Source organism: Thamnophis elegans, chromosome 12 (genome assembly GCF_009769535.1).
Source record: "Thamnophis elegans isolate rThaEle1 chromosome 12, rThaEle1.pri, whole genome shotgun sequence".
NCBI lineage: Eukaryota > Metazoa > Chordata > Lepidosauria > Squamata > Colubridae > Thamnophis > Thamnophis elegans.
The window spans coordinates 4,716,470-4,737,785 of record NC_045552.1 but is presented as its reverse complement, the minus strand read 5'-3'; the positions used below and the strand labels follow the sequence as shown (position 1 = coordinate 4,737,785).

General features: G+C 45.4%; 1 protein-coding gene across 1 annotated transcript in view; it reads left to right on the top strand.

Moving 5' to 3' along the window:
• The first annotated feature begins 1,546 nt into the window (after positions 1-1,546).
• TMEM145 (transmembrane protein 145) overlaps positions 1,547-21,316 on the top strand; it is a 33,755-nt gene continuing 13,985 nt past the window's right edge. Inside the window, exons 1-6 of the mRNA XM_032228074.1 lie at positions 1,547-1,708; positions 13,567-13,641; positions 14,387-14,464; positions 17,427-17,513; positions 18,850-18,951; positions 20,065-20,149. Of these exons, the coding sequence (XP_032083965.1) occupies positions 1,586-1,708; positions 13,567-13,641; positions 14,387-14,464; positions 17,427-17,513; positions 18,850-18,951; positions 20,065-20,149 (550 nt within the window). The 5' untranslated portion in view covers positions 1,547-1,585. The remainder of the gene's footprint in view (positions 1,709-13,566; positions 13,642-14,386; positions 14,465-17,426; positions 17,514-18,849; positions 18,952-20,064; positions 20,150-21,316) is intronic.

Below are 21,316 nucleotides of genomic sequence, written 5' to 3'. Positions count from 1 at the left end.
ACTCTACAGCATGTTGTGTCTTTGGTGTATTGCGAGAGCCAAGGTCCCTAAGGGAGTTGCGTTGACCTCTACTGCATCGAGAGGAGAAAGAAAAGGCATTGGAGGGCTTAGAACTAGGATCGAAGTGGATCTAGAACAGAGGCCGGCAACCCAAATTGAAACTATGTTGTGTCTTTGGTGTGTTGCGAGAGCCAAGGTCCCTAAGGGACTTTTGCTGACCTCTACTGCATCAGGAGGAGAAAGAAAAGGCGTTGGAGGGCTTAGAACTAGGATTGAAGTGGATCTAGAACAGAGGCCAGAGACCCAAATCGAAACCATGTTGTGCCTTTGGTGTGTTGCGAGAGCCAAGGTCCCTAAGGGAGTTGCATTGACCTCTACTGCATCAAGAGGAGGAAGAAAAGGAGTTGGAGGGCTTAGAACCAGGATCGAAGTGGATCTAGAACAGAGGCCGGCAACCCAAATCGAAACCATGTTGTGTCTTTGGTGTGTTGTGAGAGCCAAGGTCCCTAAGGGAGTTGCGTTGACCTCTACTGCATCAAGGGGAGGAAGAAAAGAAGTTGGAGGGCTTAGAACCAGGATCGAAGTGGATCTAGAACAGAGGCGGGGGACCCAAATCGAAACCATGTTGTGCCTTTGGTGTGTTGAGAGAGCCAATGTCCATAAGGGAGTTGCATTGACCTCTACTGCATCAAGAAGAGAAAGAAAAGGCGTTGGAGGGCTTAGAACTAGGATTGAAGTGGATCTAGAACAGAGGCCGGGGACCCAAATTGAAACCATGTTGTGTCTTTGCTGTGTTGCGAGAGCCAAGGTCCCTAAGGGAGTTGCATTGACCTCTACTGCATCAAGAGGAGAAAGAAAAGGAGTTGGAGGGCTTAGAACCAGGATCGAAGTGGATCTAGAACAGAGGCCGGGGACCCAAATCGAAACCATGTTGTGCCTTTGCTGTGTTGCGAGAGCCAACGTCCATAAGGGAGTTACATTGACCTCTACTGCATCAAGAAGAGAAAGAAAAGGCATTGGAGGGCTTAGAACTAGGATGGAAGTGGATCTAGAACAGAGGCCGGGGACCCAAATCGAAATTATGTTGTGTCTTTGGTGTGTTGCGAGAGCCAAGGTCCCTAAGGGAGTTGCGTTGCCCTCTACTGCATCAAGGGGAGGAAGAAAAGAAGTTGGAGGGCTTAGAACCAGGATCGAAGTGGATCTAGAACAGAAGCCAGGGACCCAAATCGAGGTCCGCTTAGACTTGTTCGAAACCCACGAAGCCAATGCCAGTTATTCTTGACTTTTATTTCCTTCTCTTTTCTTCCAGGATCGGAATGCAATGGAGAGGATATACAGGCAGTCCTACAGGACCTCCCCTCCGTTTCCCCCTCCCCACCAAAAGGAAATAAAGAGGGGGGGGGGTTGGAAATAGAAGGTGGGTGGATGTTTCTTTTTTGCTTCAGGTCTACGCAGCGTCTCCGTCTCCAGTCAAGAAAGGGAAGGTGGGGAGGGGGGGGGGGCGCAACCGAGATCGTATCTCTTTAAACGGGAGCGCGCAGGGAAGGGAGCCCAGCCGGCGGAGAGCTGGCCCGGAGGCTTGAGGATGGAGCCGTCCCAGCCTCTGCGGCGGCTCCCGGGGGCTCGGAGGCTCCAGCTCCTGCTGTTGATGCTGCTGCCCGAATGGTGCTGGGGCAAATACGTGAAGGGCAACCTTAGCACCAAAGAGGTGAGTCTGCAGCTTTGTTTTTTTTGGAGGCGGGGGGGGGGGGAGCATTGCCTTGGAAGAGGGGAAGGGAGTGGGTGGGCAGAACCGATCCGAGGTGGCCCCCTTCTCGCCTGGGCCTGGGTTTCTCAAGCTGGCATCCCAGCCCTTTGGCATCTCCTGCGGTGGTCCTGGATGCGAAGGGGCGGGGGTGGTGTGTTTGTACCCCTCCCTCCCTCCCTCCCTGGAGATCTTCTCTCTCCCCCTTCTCTCCCCCTCCACACATCCCCCTTTCATAAGAGGCAGCTGCCTCTGAGATCCTGCCTTGGACCAGCCCAGAAAGATCACACATGCTCTTTAGTTGGTCCTACCCCCCCTTCTTTTTTAATCTCCCCCTCCACCCTATGGATTCCATGCCCAGCCCCTCTTCCCTCCTAGTTGGGTGTTCTTTTTCTGCAAGGAGAAGGAGGAGGAAGAGGAGAAACCCGAACAAAAGATTCGGGAGTCTTTGCTCCCCCATCTGAGGTATGTGTGAAAATGGGAAAATGGTGCTCGATCATTCTAAATTCCAGACCGCAGGTGTCTTTGGCAGGTTCTCCGCCTTCCCAGTGCCGAAGGAAGTCTAGACTTGCCTTTGGGGTGTGCCTGACACCTCCTCTCCCAGGCTTGGGAGCAATGTTGGCCATTACGGTGAATCGGATACAAAGGGGGGCCGTGATTCAGCCTTCCAGTGCTGGACAAGAGGTGTTGTGTGCAGACACGGTGTATACACGTATATGTATATAGTATATGTATACCAGTATGTATAATGTGTGTGATGAGTGTGTCTATCTACTGTATATCTTCTATCTATCTATCTATCTATCTATCTATCTATCTATCTATCTATCTATCTATCTATCTATCTATCATCTATCTATCTATCTATCTATCTATCTATCTATCTATCTATCTATCTCTATCATCTCTATCTCTATTATCTATCTATCTATCTATCTATCTATCTCTATCTCTATCTCTATCATCTCTATCTCTATATCTCTATCTGTCTGTCTGTCTGTCTGTCTAACTAACTAACTAACTAACTAACTAACTAACTATCTCTATCATCTCTATCTCTATATCTCTATTATCCATCCATCCATCCATCCATCCATCTATCTATATCTATATCTATATCTCTATTATCCATCTATCTATATCTATCTATCCATCCATCCATCCATCCATCCATCCATCCATCCATCCATCCATCCATCCATCTCTTTATCTATCTACACACACACACACACACACACACACACACACTGTATATACTATGTGTGTGTGCTTGTTTATATATAAGGTAAAGGTTCCCCTGGCAAATCTGTGCTAGTCGTTCCCGACTCTAGGGGGAGACGCTCATCTCCGTTTCAAAGCCAAAGAGCCAGCGTTCTGTCTGGACGGTCTCTTGTGACGAGCCGATGGACAGAGAATGGAAGCAGTTAGCTTCCTCCCATAATTGGGGCATACCAGGGGTTGTGACTTTGAACACACACACACACACACACACACACACACACACACACACACACACACATTCTGTGTTTGTGTGTATGCTTTTATATATATATATATATATATATATATATATATATATATATATATATATATATATATATATATATATACACACATACATATACATATATACATACATACACATATACACACTGTATGTGTGTGTGCATATAGCATATACATCCTGTTTTTTCCTAAATAAATTCATTTGGCACAGTGTTATTGTCTGTTCCAAAGGATGAGAGTGCAAACAACTTTTAGAGGAAGAGGCTTTTTCCTTGTCAACAGGAGAGCCCCCGAAGGGTTGGGATGCTTTAAGGACGCGTTGATCATTATGGAGGCTGACTTCATAGAGCATAGCCTTCACTTCATTAAATGTACGAAACGTTAATCCCGAATTGGCAGGAGCCAGTGCACTTACGTGCATCCAAAGAGACGAATGAGGGTGGCCAATGGAAGCCAGAGCAGCCGGCAGCAGTAATAGGTAGCGGGGCCCTTGCTGCTCTCTGAGCTTGGTTGGGTGTTTTTTGGCAGATGTTTCATTACCCAACTAAGTAACATCATCAGTGCTAGAAGGGACTGAGGGAGGAAGAGGAGGAGGGAAGTGGAGTCCTCTCTGAACTTGGTTGTTTGTTCCCAGACATTTCATTACCAAACTAGGTAACTTCATCAGTAGTAGAAAGGAGTAGGGTTTTGGAGGAAGAGGAGAGTGGGGTCCTCTCTGAGCTTGGTTGTTTTGTTCCAGATATTTCATTACCAAACTAGGTAACTTCATCAGTGCTGGAAGGGAATAGGGTTTGGGAAGTGGAGGAGGAGGAGGGGGAGGAGGAGGAGGAGGAGGAAGAGGAGGAGGAGGAAAAAAGGGGTCCTCTCTGAGCTTGGTGGGTTTCTTGTGGACGTTTCACTACCAAACTAGGTAACTTCATCAGTGCTGGAAGGGAATAGGGTTTGGGAGGTGGAGGAGGAGGAGGAAGAGGAGGAGGAGGAGGACTGGGACTGTGAGGTCCTTATGTTTTCTGAGCTTGGTTGATTACTTGCAGACGTCTCATGATCCAACTAGGTAACATCATCAGTGCTAGAAGCGGGTAGGCTTTGCTCTCATTTTATAACTCGCCCTGCCAATGTTGGCGAGGGTGGTCTCAGTGGTTTCCTGATTCGGTTGTTGTTTATTGTTACTTTCTTTGTCTGAGTTGGTGGTTCCTTGATTGGGGTATTGTTTGTTTCTGGATTGTTGGTTTAATACTAATTTTGGTGTGTATCTCTGCTCATCTGGGCATTGATTGCTGGTGAGGAGGCCTCTTTCTGTTTCCTTGGGGGAAATAGTCTATTTTGACTGGGCTGGAGTTGTTTATCTCTTAAGTAGTATATAGATTAAACAGGATTTCACCCTTTCTATTTCGTGCCCGTTAAGACTCGATATGAAGCATAGGGCATATTAATCCATCGGGGCAAAGCTTCCACTGTTGGAAGAGTTGCTACCCTCAAACCTGGCACCAGTTTCCACCCCCCATGTAACCCCTTCCAGGACTGTAACCATTAGACAACATGACCTTCAGCTTTGTCAGCAAGAAACTAGGAACATTTCTATCCTTCCCATTTGGTGGTTATCATGGAGCTTGGCACCAAATAGGTAGATAGCAGTATTAAATTGTCTTGCCATATAGTTTTTTTCCCCCTTTTCCCTAAAATCAGAGGACGTTGGATCGTTACCGTTTTTCCAACTGGCAAATTTTATTAAAAAGATTGCATGAAGCGGATCTTGTATACCAAAGCTAATCCCCTATTCCATCTTTCAATTACCAGGAGAGGCTATTATTTTTTATATTAACAGAAATGTTATTGGGTAGAGTTGGGGGGTGGGTGGTTATTTGTCTGCTAGCTAGCATATTACTGGTCCAGGAACTAGCAAATGGAACAAAGTTGAGAATTAGGGGACATAAATTCACTTCCTTACGGAATCCAAGGCAGAGTTGTGAGGTTGAAATGGGGATTCGCTGTCCTATTTTAATCCCAGTTCATTATTGACCAAGAAACATTAACAGAAGAATAGGGTTGGAAGCAGTGGTGGGTTTCAAAATTTTTTAGAACCTCTTCTGTAGGTGTGGCCTGCTTTGTGGGAGTGGCTTACTGGCCATGTGACTGGGTGGGAGTGGCCAACTTGTAAAATGTGGTGAAACTCACTTAACAACGTTCTTGCTTAGCAACCAAAATGTTGGCTCAGGAACTCTGGCATTTGAAACACGCAAGTCTTAAAGCTGTCACGTTACAAGACCCTTGCACCCCTAACCCTTTAGAAAAAAAACCCCCAGGGATGTTCAAAGTTGACAGCTTTAAGACTTGTGGACTTCAACTCCCAGAATTCCTCCTCCAGTCATGTTGGCTCAGAAACTCTGGCATTTGAAGCACGCAAGTCTTAAAGCTGTCAAGTTACAAGACCCTTGCACCCCTAATCCTTTAGAAAAAAAAAACCCAGGGGTGTTCAAAGTTGACAGCTTTAAGACTTGTGGACTTCAACTCCCAGAATTCCTCCTCTCACTCTTCATCTTGATGATGTGCGGGCCGGCGGGGGGAGGGAGCTGGAACCGGTTCTAAACGGCACGGTAGATTTGTGGAACCTCTTCTATACAAGAGGTTAGAACTGGCAGGAACCCACCCCTGGTTGGAAGGGACCTTGGAGATCTTCTAGTCCAACCTCCTGCTCAAGCAGGAGACCCTATACCATTCCAGACAATCTCATTCCCTCCATTGTTGGAGCACCCACAACTTCTGGAGACAAGTTGTTCCACCGATTCATCATTCTCACTGTCAGGAAATTCCTCCTTAGTTCCAGCTTCTCTCCTTGATTAGTTTCTATCCGTTGCTTCTTGTCCTGCCTTCAGGGGCTTTGGAGAATAGCTTGACCCCTTCCTCTTTGTGGCAACCTCTGAGATATTGGAACACAGTTAGCATTTCATACCTAGTCCTTCTTTGCATTACACACACCCAGTTCCAGCAACTGTTGTTTATATATTTTAGCTTCTAATCCCCTAATCATCTCCCCCCGCCTTTTTCTGCACTGTTTCTAGAGCAGGGGTGTCAAACTCAAGGCTCGTGGGCCGGATCCCAGCCCCCGGGGTGTTTAAATCTGGCCTGGATATATCAAAGGACCGGCCCGTAGTGCCTCTGCTGGCCCAAACAATCCCTGCGGGGAGCATGTGGGGCCCCCACGTGGCCCGTTTTCGGCCTCTGTGGCCTCCATCAGCACTCAGCTGGCCGAAAATAGGCTGCACTGCGGAAAGAAAGAAGGGATAGCAATAGCAATAGCAGTTAGACTTATATACCGCTTCATAGGGCTTTCAGCCCTCTCTAAGCGGTTTACAGAGTCAGCATATCGCCCCCACAGTCTGGGTCCTCATTTCACCCACCTCGGAAGGATGGAAGGCTGAGTCAACCTTGAGCCGGTGAGATTTGAACCGCCGAACTGCAACTAACAGTCAGCTGAAGTAGCCTGCAGTATGCAGGATGGGGAAAAGCGCATTTTGAACCTGTGAAAAAGCGCATCTTGAGCCACCATGACCACGTCCATTGCAGCCACACCCACCATGACCATGGTCACCTTCCTCCCCCCTCCCCGGTCCTCCAAGGTCCAACATAACCCTGATGCGGCCCTCAATGGAATTTAGTTTGACACCCCTCTTCTAGAGTCTCAACATCTTTTTTTTTTTTACATTGTGACGACCAAAACTGGATGCAGTATTTTAAGTGTGGTTCTTACCAAGGCATTACCGAGTGGTACCTATATTAATAAATTCTGATTGATAAATAGGCTTCTGTGTTCTGCAGTTTGCTGGTCTCGGAGGACTGGCATCTATTGATCTATGTTTTGAGAGGGTTGACAGATGAACGCGACCTTGTAGAAAAGCCGCGACTTCAAAAGGCAACGTGTAAAAACACTTAACACGTGTGTGTGTGTGTTTGTGTGTGTGTGGGCGTATTATAATCAATCCTTTGGGTAGTTTCACTCAACTGCTATCTGGAAGACTGTGGCATCTGTGTCCCTTCATTCAGTTCTTTATCGTAGTAATGGTAACAAGGATTGAAGGAAGAGTGAAGTTTCTACCACAGGCCAGAGCAGTAGGAAGAAATGCAAAAGAAAATGCAAGAATCGGGAATGTCTGGTCTAGAGGGGGTGACATGATTAAGCTGTTTTCCAATATCTAAGAGGCTGCCCATTCTCCAAAGCACCAGAAGGAAAAATAAGAAGCAATGGATGGAAACTTAACCAAGGGGAGAAGTGGAACCTGGAATTAAGGAGAATTTTCCCAGCAGGACAGTTAATCGATAGAACAACTTGCCTCCGGAAGTTGTGAATGCTCCAACACTGGAGGTTTTTAAATAAGAAAGTGGACAACCATTTGCCTGAAATGGTGCAGGGTTTCCTGTTTGAGCAGTGGGTTGGACTAGGTGACCCCCAAGGTCCCTTCCAGCTCTATTCTGAATGGACTGGATTGGGTAGGCCTAGTTTAATGAAAAGAAGGACTAGGGGAGACATGACACTATCAGTGGCATACAAGGAAAACCAGTATAAAATGTTTTTACAGATGGCACCTGGCACCAACAAGGTTAGCTAAAATTTTAACAAATACCTCCCTCAAATGCTGGAAATGCGAATCAATACACGGAACATATTACCATTTATGGTGGACCTGTGAGGAGGCAAATTTTTTTTGGAAAAGGATCAAAAATTGGCTGGAGGCAATAACAGGGGTTAAAATAGAATGGAAACCTGAAGTTTTTTTTAATTAGGAATTATGTCTGTGAAATACAAAAAAGAAATCCAGTATTTAATACTACATATAATTACGGCGGCAAGGATTGCCTTTGCCCAGAAATGGAAAAACAAATTAATCCCAAGCGAAGATGAAATAATAAGAAAGGTTATGGACTGTGCCGAAATGGACAAAGTAACTAAAGAAATCCAGGGAAAGGAAGAATCAGAATTCTACCAGATATGGGATAAATGGTATAGGTGGATGGAGGAAAGAAACAAAAATCAATGAAAGAATATAACAAAACTCAAAAAAACAATAGTTATGAGTAAAATAAGAGGGTTAAGAATGGTGAAATCCAAATGAAATACAATAGAAGGGGAAATAATATAAGGTGAGCGGTATCGATTGATGATGGCTATTATAAAAAAACAGGAACTTCCTGTTCGTACTGTATTGTATAAATGTGGTGTACGTCTAACCTTTGTGTGTGTGTATTTTACATGTTTGTTGATAAAAATCTTTATTAAAAAGAAAAGAAAAGAAGGACTAGGGGAGACATGATAGCAGTCTTCCAATAGGGGCTGCCACAAAGAAGAGGGAGTCAAGCTATTCTCCCAAGTACCTGAAAGCAGGACAGGAAGCAATGGGTGGAAACTAATCAAGGAGAGAAGCAACCTAGAACCGAGGAGAAATTTCCTGAAAATGGGAACAATTAACCAGTGGAACCACTTGCCTCCAGAAGTTGTGGATGCTCCAACACGGGAGGTTTTTAAGAAGAGATCGGATAACTATTTGCCTGGTGTTCTATGTTCTACATCCCACACATATCCTGTAATTGACCGATAGGATAATAGCAACTTGCAAAACAACTATTAATAGGCCAGTAAAAAAAACACAACCTCTTTGCAAATGTGGAGCTGCGATCAGAGAAGGAGCTACTGTTTCCTCCCCCCCCAAAAACCTATTATTGCTCTTCTAGGAGCCTGGCTGCAAATCCTTTGCAATCCAGCAGGCCTCATGAATGTCTTTTTTTGGCTGCAGTTTCGGCAGCTTTTAATTTGGGGGTGGTGGTGGTTAGGGAGAGGAAAATCAGAATCTCGGTGAATCGCTTAACATTCTGCCTGATCTCCGGGAAGAAAGCACGAGCAGGTGACCCCCCAAAAACCACCATTCTTCCCTACACATTTGCCCCAGATTTTCATTTGTTTCCTCTGCCTGCTTCAGCCTCTGGTACGGTTTCCGTGGAAACCAGGAGCATGGGTTGTTGCCATGGGAACAAGTGGGATTTTTAAAAAAAAAACAGAGCAAGAAGATGGGGTTGAGAGTTGGAGGGAAGAGAAAGGATGAGGTGAAAAGGAGCCAGCTTCTTCAAAAAAAAAACCATTTCCTTCACTGAAAGCACCTCGCTTTGATAAATAGGTATATTCATATGCGTGGATAAGCAGCGAGCGTTTGCACAGTGCTTATCCATCAAGTTTGTTGGCTGTTTTCCTATCTTTTCTTCCTCGGCCCAAAGTATTTCTGAGCCAGATCCCAGAAGTGAATTATTCCCAGGCCTTTTGCAAGCTCAAGATGATCTCACAACGTTCTGCTTGTTGAAGGGGACTTAACAGAATAACAGGATAGCAGAGTTAGAGTTGAATTGAATGACAGAATTGGAAGGGACCTTGGAGGTCTTCTAGTCCAACCCCCCAGCTAGGTAGGAAACCCTACACCACTTCATCAATAGACCAACCTGGCTCTATATAATTGGCATATACAATACAATACAATAGCAGAGTTGGAAGGGACCTTGGAGGTCTTCTAGTCCAACCCCCCAGCTAGGTAGGAAACCCTACACCACTTCATCAATAGACCAACCTGGCTCTATATAACTGGCATATACAATACAATACAATAGCAGAGTTGGAAGGGACCTTGGAGGTCTTCTAGTCCAACCCCCTGCCTAGGCAGGAAACTCTATACCGTTTCAGACAAATGGCTATCCAACATCTTCTTAAAGACTTCCAGTGTTGGGGCATTCACAACTTCTGGAGGCAAGCTCTTCTACTGGCTAATTGTTCTAACTATCAGGAAATTTCTCCTCAGTTCTAAGGTGCTTCTCTCCTTGATTAGTTTCCATCCATTGTTTCTTGTCTGGCCCTCAGGTGCCTTGGAGAATAGCTTGACTCCCTCTTCTTTGTGGCAGCCCCTCAAATATTGGAAGACGCTTATCATGTTGCCCCTGGTTCTTGTCTTCGTTAGACCAGACATACCCAGATCCTGCAACTGTTTTAGCCTCCAGGCCCCCAATTACCTTTGTTCCTTTTTCTGCACCCTTTCCAGTGTCTCAACATCTGTTTTTATATCATGGTGGCTAAAACTGGATGCAATATCCAGAATGTGGCCTTACCAAGGCACTTGACATGATCTTGATTCTCTCCATCTGTTAATGCAGCCTAAGAAAAACTGCATTGGCTTTTTTAGCAGCTGCAGGACACGGCTGGCGCATATTTAGTGTTTCTCCACTAGGATGCCAAGATCCCTCTCACAGTTAGTACCTATCCTACACCTGTGTATTTGGTTTTTCTTGCCTAAATGTAGAACCTGGCTTTTCACACCATTGTCTTTCTATCGGCTGTTGTAAAGTAAGCGTAGTTCCCTCACTGCGTGCTCTCGAGTAGGGCAATCGGGTATGTATTATCTGAGCGTGCACAATTTAAAAATTGTGCATGCCAAAAAAAAGTTGGAATATGGCTGATCCCTTCCAAGTCAGCAGGAATGAATCCAGAATAAATGCTTGGCTTGTCATGTAGTTAATTAGCTCAGCACTGAAAAAAGGAACTGCGGCGAAAGGATGGATCGGGCTTTATTTACTATTGTTTCCTTCTCTTTCTACCACTGAATGTGAACACGGTGTAAATTGCAGAAAAGAGGGGGAAACATTGCACTCGGCAGGGATGTTTCTCCCAAATATGGTGCAGTTAGCAGATCTGTAGAATAAGCAGAGTTCAGATGTATTGAAGGCTTCATAATAGGAGGTTTGTGAGATAGCAAAAGCTTGCAGGCTGTTAATTTAAAGCAACGGCTTTAATTTCGTTGTACCATGGGCAATGACAATAAAGAAAGCTAAACTAAACCAAAAGAAAACAGGGTTATGGAAACCTGATGCCCATTTCTACAAATGGGGTGTGCCGTGATGGCTCAATCGGGGTTGTGTTTGATTTTATGCTATTTAATTAAGAAAAAATGGGAATGGGGCTACCATGAGCCGTGGTGGCGCAGTGGTTAGAATGCGGTACTGCAGGCTATTTCTGCTGCCTGCCGGCTGCCTGCAATTTGGCAGATCGAATCTCACCAGGCTCAAGGTTGACCCATCCTTCCTTCCTTCCGAGGTGGGTCAAATGACCCAACTTGTTGGGGGCAAGAAGCTGACTCTGTAAAAAAAACGCTTAGAGAGGGCTATAAAAGCACTGTGAAGCGGTATATAAGTCTAAGGGCTATTGCTATCGGTGGTCGCTATTGGCATGTGTGGCTAACTCCTTCTTTTCACACATCTAGAAGTAAATCTTTATAACTTAGTTTGCTTAGAAAACCCTCAGGAGGCCTTCCCATAAACCCAAGTTGCGACTGGCTGTAAACCAGTGGTGAAATTCAATTTTTTTCTACTACTGGTTCTGTGGGCATGGCTTGATGGGCGTGGTGTGGCTTGGTGGGCGTGGCTTGGTGGGCGTTGCCGGTGAAGGATCCTGCAAAATCTCCATTCCCATCCCACTCTGGGGGCAGCCAGAGGTGGCATTTATTTGCCAGTTCTCTGAACTACTCAAAATTTCCGCTACCGGTTCTCCAGAACCTGTCAGAAACTGCTGGATTTCACCCCTGCTATAAACCTTTCACTACCTCTAATGATTCATCTACAAATGCAGGGTGTCACCTCCCAAAGACATATTAGATCCCACAGACTAGGCCTCCTCCGAATTCCATCTGCTGGCCAATGTCGGCTGGCGACTCCTCGGGGGAGGGCCTTCTCTGTGGCTGCTCCGGCCCTCTGGAACGATCTCCCCGTGGAGATCCGGACCCTTACTACCCTCCTGGCCTTCCGCAAAGCAGTTAAGACCTGGCTGTTCTGGCAGGCCTGGGGCTGTTGAACGATCCAGCCCCATTCGAGGTTACGGCTGTTGTATAATTTTAAATTGTTGTTTATTTTATTTTATTTTATTTATTTATTTATTGTATCCCTCCCCCCCTTTTTTACTTTGTAAATGTGTTTTTTATTTCCCATTTTCATTTTCATACAGTCCCATATATACTGTGCATAACCGGGGTCATATAACATTAAACAATAAACACAGCCATTCCTCTTGTCAACAACCCCCCCCCCAAATAAAGACCCAATGTATCTCTTCGACCCTCCATACACCCTTTCTTTCGCCCCCCCTCCAACTTTCCATCTTCCCTCCATCCTTCCCCTCTATCCTACTTCCCCTCCCCCTCTACGACTCCCCTCTCCTGGTACACTCCCTCCCTTCCTTCTCACCCTCCCTCCGGTCCTCTCTCCCGCCCTCTCTACCCCTCTTCCTTCTATCCCTCTACTCCTCCCTTCGGTGTATTTCTACTATCTATTAATATATTCAGCTTATCCTATTTTTACAGTGGAATTATAGAATTATTGTGAGCCGCCCTGAGTCTCTCGGGAATAGGGCGGCATACAAACCCAATAAAATCCTAAATCCTAAATGTTGGACTAACAGCCCTCAATCTTTTGGGTACCAGGGGCTGTTTTTCCACAGACCGGAGGGGGCATGATTTAGCGTGCCGCCTGCATCCCATGGATGAGACTTTCTTCGTTTGTTTGCACGGCCTGGTTTCTGACATACTACATCCTTACATGCACCAGTCCACGGACCAGGGGCGGGTTGGGGACTCCTGGACTAGAAGGCCTCCAAGGTCCCTTCCAGCCTTATGATTCTGTGATGCTTCACCCTGCTACAAAAAACCCCCCCTCGTCATTCCCATTTGTCCATTTCATTTCAGAGTTTAAGCACCCAGACATTCATTCCCAGTAATTATAAATCTTATAAGAGGCACTTGTGGCTATAAACCAGATCATATCGAGTAGGTTTCTTCAGTTGATGCACTGCACTCTATTAAATTAATGGGCCTTATAGTAACTAGATGGATTCAAGATCAAGCTGTTGATACGTGCATATTAGGGCAATCCCTTCCAGAATAAAGTGGGAGCTTTTTCCACTGGGCACAAATTGGCATGTTCAAGGACTTAACATTGTTGTGTTTCCAGGTTTCTGCCTCTGAACTCCAATAAATAGCCAATGGCTGGAACATTGGAAGTTTTTAAGAAGAGATTGGATAACGATTTGTCTGAAATGGTATAGGGTTTCCTGCCTAAGCAGAGGGTTGGGCTAGAAGGCCTCCAAAGGCCCCTTCCAACTCTGTAAATTCTAAATTCTTCTGGCTAGGGACTTCTGGGAGTTGAAGTCACATCTTAAAACTATGTACTGATGTTGAGAAACACTGATATAAATATTGAGCTTCATCAAAACTGACATGTTTTTTTTCTCCTTTTCACTCCAGGATTGGGTGTTTTTGACTAGATTCTGCTTCTTTTCCGATTATGGACGCCTGGATTTTCAGTTCCGCTACCCAGAGGTATCTTTCAATGTTGCATTCCTCCTTTTTAGGGATACCTTTCCCCATTCCCAGCCTACAAAATTTCTCCCTCGCCCTGGATAGGTTTGTGTTGTGGCTCAGCAGGAGCTGTTGGAGCTGCCACCAGACTCCGACCACAAGGGGCCCTATGAGTCGGCCCTGGAGGATGTGGAGGACCCTGGACAGGGTTCCAACTCCAAGCAGGGCTCAGAGAGACTGGTTGGCCACCAGGTGGTGCCTGAGCCTTGGACCAGTGGGGAGGAGACAAGGGAGAGTGATCCAGAAGCCAGCAGTGAGTTGTTCCTGGATGCACGCCATCGAAGAGCTACTTGGCGTCAGGAACAATTACGCAATTACAGGAGGTGATTGCACTCAGCTGGTGGTCATTAGGCTCCTCTCCAGACTATAAAAAAGACTGCTTGTGCACACGGCGCTCTTTGTAGAAGTCAACGCAGGATTGAATGTCGGAGGACAGTACTGTGAGTTTGGCAGGCTGGATTGCTGCCAAGCCTTATCTGTGTTTATTGCTGCCTGAGTTTGTCTGAGTTGCTGCCAAGGTCCTTATCTGTTTGTTTCCTTGGCTTTCAGTCACTGAGGTTTTGGTGTTTTGCTAATTAAAGTACATTCCAGTTAAGCTTGTCTCGGCATTCGTTACTGGATGGAGGAGGGGGTCAGAACATGTTTGCAATTACAAAATTGTGCTGCTGACAGCGCGTAACACTCTCTTTTCTTCTTCTCTTTGAAGAACAAATGTTGTGAGAACATTCTCCTTTATTTTGATGATCCTTCCCAGTGGCCCGCTGTTTACAAAAAGGGAAATAAGGTCAGTTTTCATTGATCATCGCACAGCAGATGGATCCCGCTTCCCCCCCTCCCTCCTCCTTCTCCTTTTTAAACTTGTTATTTCTTGGGTTAAATTAGTTTTTGCTGTGCCAATTAATTCCCCACGTTGATCTTCAATCGGATTGCTCATTTGCAGGGGGGGTTACGGTATAATTGGAGCACTGCTATTCTGAAAATCTTTGAGATTTGGTATCATACGCAGGTGGCTCTCGACTTACGACCCCACATTTCTGTTGCTAAGTGAGACATTTGTTAAGTGAGTTTTGCCTCATTTTTTACAACCCTTCTTGCCACAGTTTTTAAGTGGATCCCTGTAGGGGGATAAGTTAATAAGAAGGTTGTTAAGCGAATCTGGCTTCCCCATTGAGTTTGCTGGTCAGAAGGTCGCAAAAGAGGATCCCATGACCCCGGGGCACTGCGACCGTCATAAATACAAGACAGTTGCCAAGCGTCTGAATTTTGATCACATGACTGTGGGGATGCTGCAGTGGTCATGTGAAAATGGTTGTAAGTCAAGGACTGCCTTTATAGTGATCTTTCTGTTGAAGAGAAATTTCTAGTACGGCCATCAACCGTGTCCTGTTATAGTTGCATGGAATTCTCTTTTTTCTCTTTCTTTTTCTTTTTCTCTTTCTTTTCTTCTTCTTCTTCTTTCTTTTTCTTTCTTCTTTTTGCTTGTTTGCCTCTCTTTCTCTTCTTTCTTTTACTTCTTTTTCTTTCTTTCTCTTTCTCTTTTTCTTTGTCTTCTTTTTCTTTCTTTCTCTTTTTCTTCTTTCTTTCTCTTTTTCTTCTTTCTCTTTCTCTTTTTCTTTCTTTCTCTTTTTCTTTCTTTTTCTCTTTTTCTCTTTCTCTTTCTTCTCTTTCTTTCTTTTTCTTCTCTTTTTCTTTTTCTTCTTTTTCTTTCTTTTTCTCTTTTTCTTCTTTTTCTCTTTCTTTCTCTTTTTCTTCTTTCTCTTTTTCTTCTTTCCCCTTTTCTTCATTTTCTTTTTCTTCTTTTTTCTTCTTTCTCTTTCTTCTTCCTTTGCTTACGCAGTGCCTTTTGGGTGCCAATGCTCTGAACAGTTCCAAATAGCTGAGTCTCATAGGGGCCCAGATGGGATGCTATTCTAGGGCAGAAAAAGGGAACTGTCAGCGCTCAATGGTCATCCAGTCTAGGGAACCACAGTTACACAAGCTCACACTACTTCCCTTAAACGATTATAGGAGAAATCTGGATCTGCTTCCCCATGTCTTTCTTTTATCCTTGTGAGAAACACGGGAGGGTCTTTCTCACGATACAGTCCTAGCCCGGACTCAGGTTACTTGTATCCAGTGGTGGGTTTCAAAATTTTTTACAACATCTTCTGTAGGTGTGGCCTGCTTTGTGGGAGTGGCTTGCCGGCCATGTGACCGGGTGGGAGTGACTTACCGGCCATGTGACCGGGTGGGAGTGGCTTGTCAGCCATGTGACTGGGTGGGTATGGCCAACTTGTAAAATGTGGTGAAACTCACTTAACAACGCTCTTGCTTATCAACCAAAATGTTGGCTCAGAAACTCTGGCATTTGAAGCACACAAGTCTTAAAGCTGTCAAGTTACAAGACCCTTGCACCCCTAACCCTTTAGAAAAAATAAACCCCAGGGGTGTTCAAACCTAACAGCTTTAAGACTTGTGAGTTTCAACTCCCAGAATTCATCTTGATGATATGCAGATGGGCGGGGGGAGGGAGCTAACTGATTCTAAACGGCACTGTAGATTTGTGGAACCTCTTCTATAGAAGAGGTTAGAACTGCCAGGAACCCACCCTTGCTTGTATCTTAACAGTTGCCTTGATGGCAGCTCTTGCAATCTTGATCCCTTCCAGTTCTGTTCTTCTGTTCTACTATTCTGTTTTTCTTTCTATGTTCACATGTATCCATCCCACCAAGGAAGTCCAGAATCGTAGAGGATCTCTTCAGGGGTGGGCTTCAAAATTTTTAGCAAGGGGTTCTCGGCCTGGTTGCTGCACCACTGGGGTGGGAGCGTTTTTGCCCTCCCTGGTTTTCTGGAGCCTCTGGAGGTCCGAACCTCTGGGGGTCCTGTTTTTCACCCTCCCCGAGCCTCAACGCACAACCTGCACTTACCTGCATTCAAAATGGACCGCATGGGGACTCCTGGGAAGGGTGCGGTGGGCGGAGCGGGGCCAGCCAGGAGTGGGATTTGGGGGGTTCTCCGAACTGCACAGAATCTTAGCTGGAGGTTCTCCCGAACCCCTGCGAAGCCCCAGCAGCCCACCCCTGGATCTCCTGCCATAGCAGGGGGTTGGACTAGAAGACCTCCAAGGTCCCTTTCAACCCTATTATTCTATGTTCTTCTTCTTATTCCTCGGGTTTATAGAGGAAGGAGGAAAAGCATCCTAAAATCTTCCAGTTGCTCCTGAAATTCCATTTTTAGCACCCCTCATCTTTGGCTTTATTGGCTGGGTAGGCAGCTTAAGAACATTCAAGAAGAGATTGGACTGCCGTTTGTCAGAAATGGCGTAGGGTCTCCTGCCTGGGTGGAGGGCTGGACTAGATGACCTACAAGGTCCCTTCCAACTCTGTTAATCTGTAATCTGGAGGACTAGCGGTCTCTTAGATCAGCTCTGGAGTATTATGAAGACCTAAAATGAATTAAAATCTGATTTTGTTGTTGCTTGATAGCTCCGAGGGCTCATAATACAGGGAGACAACCTAGAAAATGATGAGTTTCTGTTCTATTATGCTACAATAAACAAGTAAATTAAGAAATGATAGATTTGTGAGACAACGACATGATTTGCTGCACTAATGGAGCTGCAACTGAATGAGAAAATATATCCTGTTTTGTGTTTTCTGGTTCCAAATTCAGTGCAAGGACTGAGCCTTAGGGGAAAGTGCCTGACATGTCTCTGCGTGAGTCATTGTTTCTAAGGCTCTCTTTCGTGTTCTCTCCCTTCTCCTTAGGATTGTCTGATGAAAGAATCCGTTATCCGCCCGGAAAACAATCAAGTTATCAACCTTACAACTCAGTATGCCTGGTCTGGGTGCAAGGTAAGAGATTTCAATAGCTACAAAGGGATTTCAGCCATCTAGAATCAAGTGTTTCCCAGTCTCAACAAGTTTAAGATGAGTGGACTTCAACTCCCAGAATTCCCCAGCCCAGCATACTTTAAGATGAGTGGACTTCACTTCCTTGAATTCCCCAGCCCAGCATACTTTTAAGATCAGTGGACTTCAACTCCCAGAATTCCCCAGCATGCTTTAAGATGGGTAGACCTCAACTCCCAGAATTCCCCATCCAGCATGCTTTAAGATCAGTGGACTTCAACTCCCAGAATTCCCCAGCATGCTTTAAGATGGGTAGACCTCAACTCCCAGAATTCCCCAGCCCAGCATGCTTTAAGATGAGTGGACTTCACTTCCCAGAATTCCCCAGCCCAGCATGCTTTTAAGATCAGTGGACTTCAACTCCCAGAATTCCCCAGCATGCTTTAAGATGGGTAGACCTCAACTCCCAGAATTCCCCAGCCCAGCATGCTTTACGATCAGTGGACTTCAACTCCCAGAATTCCCCAGCATGCTTTAAGATGGGTAGACCTCAACTCCCAGAATTCCCCAGCCCAGCATGCTTTAAGATCAGTGAACTTCAACTCCCAGAATTCCCCATCATACTTTAAGATGGGTAGACCTCAACTCCCCACATGTGTTAAGATGCTGACTGGGGAATTCTGGGAGTTAAAGTCCACCCATCTTAAACATGCTGGGCGAAGGGATTCTGGGAGTTGAAGTCCGTACCTCATGAAGTCGCCGAGATCGAGAAATGCTGATTTAGATTTGGTTTTCCATTTTGCAATTTATGAAATACTTCTTCTGTAACCTTCTCCCTAACAGAAGGTTACTAATTCTTTCAATTAGTGAATGTTTTAGCAGAGGCTAAAAATACCAGACAGATATTCATCCCGCCAATCCCGGCAGATGCTCAGATTTAAGGATAGGATGGAACAGGAAATGTAAAAGCTCAATTCTTTTTTTTTTCTGCCACTTGTTTTTCCATGTGAGTTTTGCTTAAGGGATGGAAGTTCCTTTCTGAAGAGGCCACTAGCAAGCTGGATCTAAGACAACCAGAGTGAATTGAGAATTTAAAGCCTACACTTTCTTTTTTTAAAGTCACTTTTTTCAGGGACGTTGTAACTGCGAACGGCCATTAAACAAAATGGTTGTAAGTTGAGGACTGGGGAGAAGTTTGGGTCACGCTCCATATTCACTTGATACGATCCGAAAGCCAGAGACTATGACAGTCACTGGATGGGAACCTCTGGATGATAATGCAAACAGAGCAATCAGTTGTTGCTAAATTTGTCTATATTTTGTGCCTTTTCTCGTCCAGCTGGTGACCGAAAATTCAGTCCGGTATCTGAGTTGCACAAGTGGGAGGAGTTTCCGTTCTGTCCGGGAACGCTGGTGGTATGTGGTTCTCAGCAAATGTGGGGTGAGTCTGTCTGTATCCCCCCCCCACCCTCAGCCTGGATCCCTTCCCATTAAGGCAAGGGTGTCGAACTCAAGGCCCGCGGGGGCGGATCCGGCCCACAGGATCTGACCCGTGGTCAAAATCGTGCCAACCCAAGCTCCATTTTCACTGGCAGAGGGCTAGCAAAACTAAAAACAAAAGGAGAAATCTTTTCCCTTTTGCAATTGAGCATGCAAGAAGGGGCAGGAAAGGAGAAAGGGAAAGAGGAAAGACAAAGAAGGAAAGGGAAGAGAGCAAGGAAGGAAAAGGAAAGAAAGAGGGGAATGAAGAAGGAAGGAAAAAGAGGGAAAGGAAGGAAGGAGAAAGGAGAATGAAGAGGGAACGAAAATGAAGGAAAGGAAGGAAGGAGAATGAAGAAGGAAAGAAAAAGAAGAAAAAGAAAGGAAGGAAGGAGAAAGGAGAATGAAGAGGGATGGAAAAAGAAGGAAAGGAAGGAAGGAGAATGAAGAGGGAAGGAAAAAGAAGAAAAGGAAGGAAGGAGAATGAAGAGGGAAGGAAAAAGAAGGAAAGGAAGGAAGGAGAATGAAGAGGGAAAGAAAAAGAAGAAAAAGAAAGGAAGGAAGGAGAAAGGAGAATGAAGAGGGAAGGAAAAAGGAAAGGAAGGAAGGAGAATGAGGAGGTAAGGAAAAAGAAGGAAAGGAAGGAAGGAGAAAGGAGAATGAAGAGGAGGGAAAAAGAAGGAAAGGAAGGAGAAAGGAGAATGAAGGGGGAGGAAAAAGAAGGGAAGGAAGGAAGGAGAATGAAGAGGGAAGGAAAAAGAAGAAAAAGAAAGGAAGGAAGGAGAAAGGAGAATGAAGAGGGATGGAAAAAGAAGGAAAGGAAGGAAGGAGAATGAAGAGGGAAGGAAAAAGAAGGGAAGGGAGGAAGATTATAATGAGAGTGAATGAGGGTCCTGCCTTAGCACTTGGCCAACACAGCTGGCCCCAATACGAGTGGTTTCGAGCTGGCCATGCCCCCTGGCACCCCCCCCCTCCAGGTCAAACACAACCCTGATGCAGCCTTCAATGAAATTGAGTTTGACACCCCTGCATTAAGGCCTCTGCTGATGTTCACCCCCCACCCCCTCTCTGACAGAGTGACGGCTTGGAACTGGAGTACGAGATGATTTTGACGAACGGCAAATCCTTCTGGACACGTCACTTTTCCGCGGATGAATTTGGTAAGGTTTTTGGTCGGCCCGTACGGCGCCGTTTTCAGGGGGCCAGAATCCCCTGCACCGACGTGAGAGTTGGCTCTTTGCATCCGAGATGCCTCTGCTTGCCTCTCGTTACCCTGGCAGCGCCCTCAGCTTAAGCGTGGGAACTTTCTGCCCTGTCTGTTTTATGGCCTCTGGACAAGGATGGATGTTAAACATCGCAGCCAACCAAACAAACTCCAGAGCAAACCATTGCAAATATCCTGGGTATTTTTAGCTTTTGGCTGGAAAAGGGTTTGCCTCTTCATCCGAAGATTGGTGGCGGTGGTGTTTTTTTTTTTTTTTAAAGGGTGGTTTAAAGTGGCTCAGCGGCGAATGTATATGCTATATGCATACACACACACACACACACACACACACTCACACACACACACACAGTGTGTATGTGTGTATATGTGTATATGTGTATGTATATCAGTGGTGGGTTTCAAAATTTTTTGGAACCTACTCTGTGGGTGCGGCCTTCTTTGTGGGAGTGGCTTGCCGGCCATGTGTTTTCTTTCTTCCTCTCTCTCTCTCTCTCTCTCTCTTTCCTTCCTTTTGTCTCTCTCTCCCTTTTTTCTTTTTTTCTTTCATCTCTCACTCTTTTTCTTTCTTCTTTCTTTCTTTCTTTCTTTCTTTCTTTCTTTCTTCCTTCCTTCCTTCCTTCCTTCCTTCCTTTCTCTTTCTCTCTCTCTCTCTGTGTCAGTCTGCCTGTGTGTGTGTGTGTGTGTGTGTGTCAGTGGTGGGTTTCAAAAAATGTTTGGAACCTCTTCTGTAGGTGTGGCCTGCTTTCCAGGTCCACTGATGAAACCTCTTCTAACGGGTTCGGTAGATTTGATGAACCGGTTCTACCGAATAGGTGCGAACTGGTAGGAACCCACCTCTGATGTATATATATATATATAAACAAGCATACACACAAACACAGACATAGTATATATGTATATGTATATATAGGGAGGCAGTGGCTTGTCGATCAGAAAGTTCAGTGGTTCGAATCCCTAGCACTGCGTAACCGAGTGAGCTCCCGTTACTTGTCCCAGCTTCTTTCAACCTAGCAGTTTGAAAGCATGTAAAAAATGCAAGTAGGAAAATAGGAACCACCTTTGGTGGGAAGGGAACAGCGTTCCATGCACCTCAGGTGTTGAG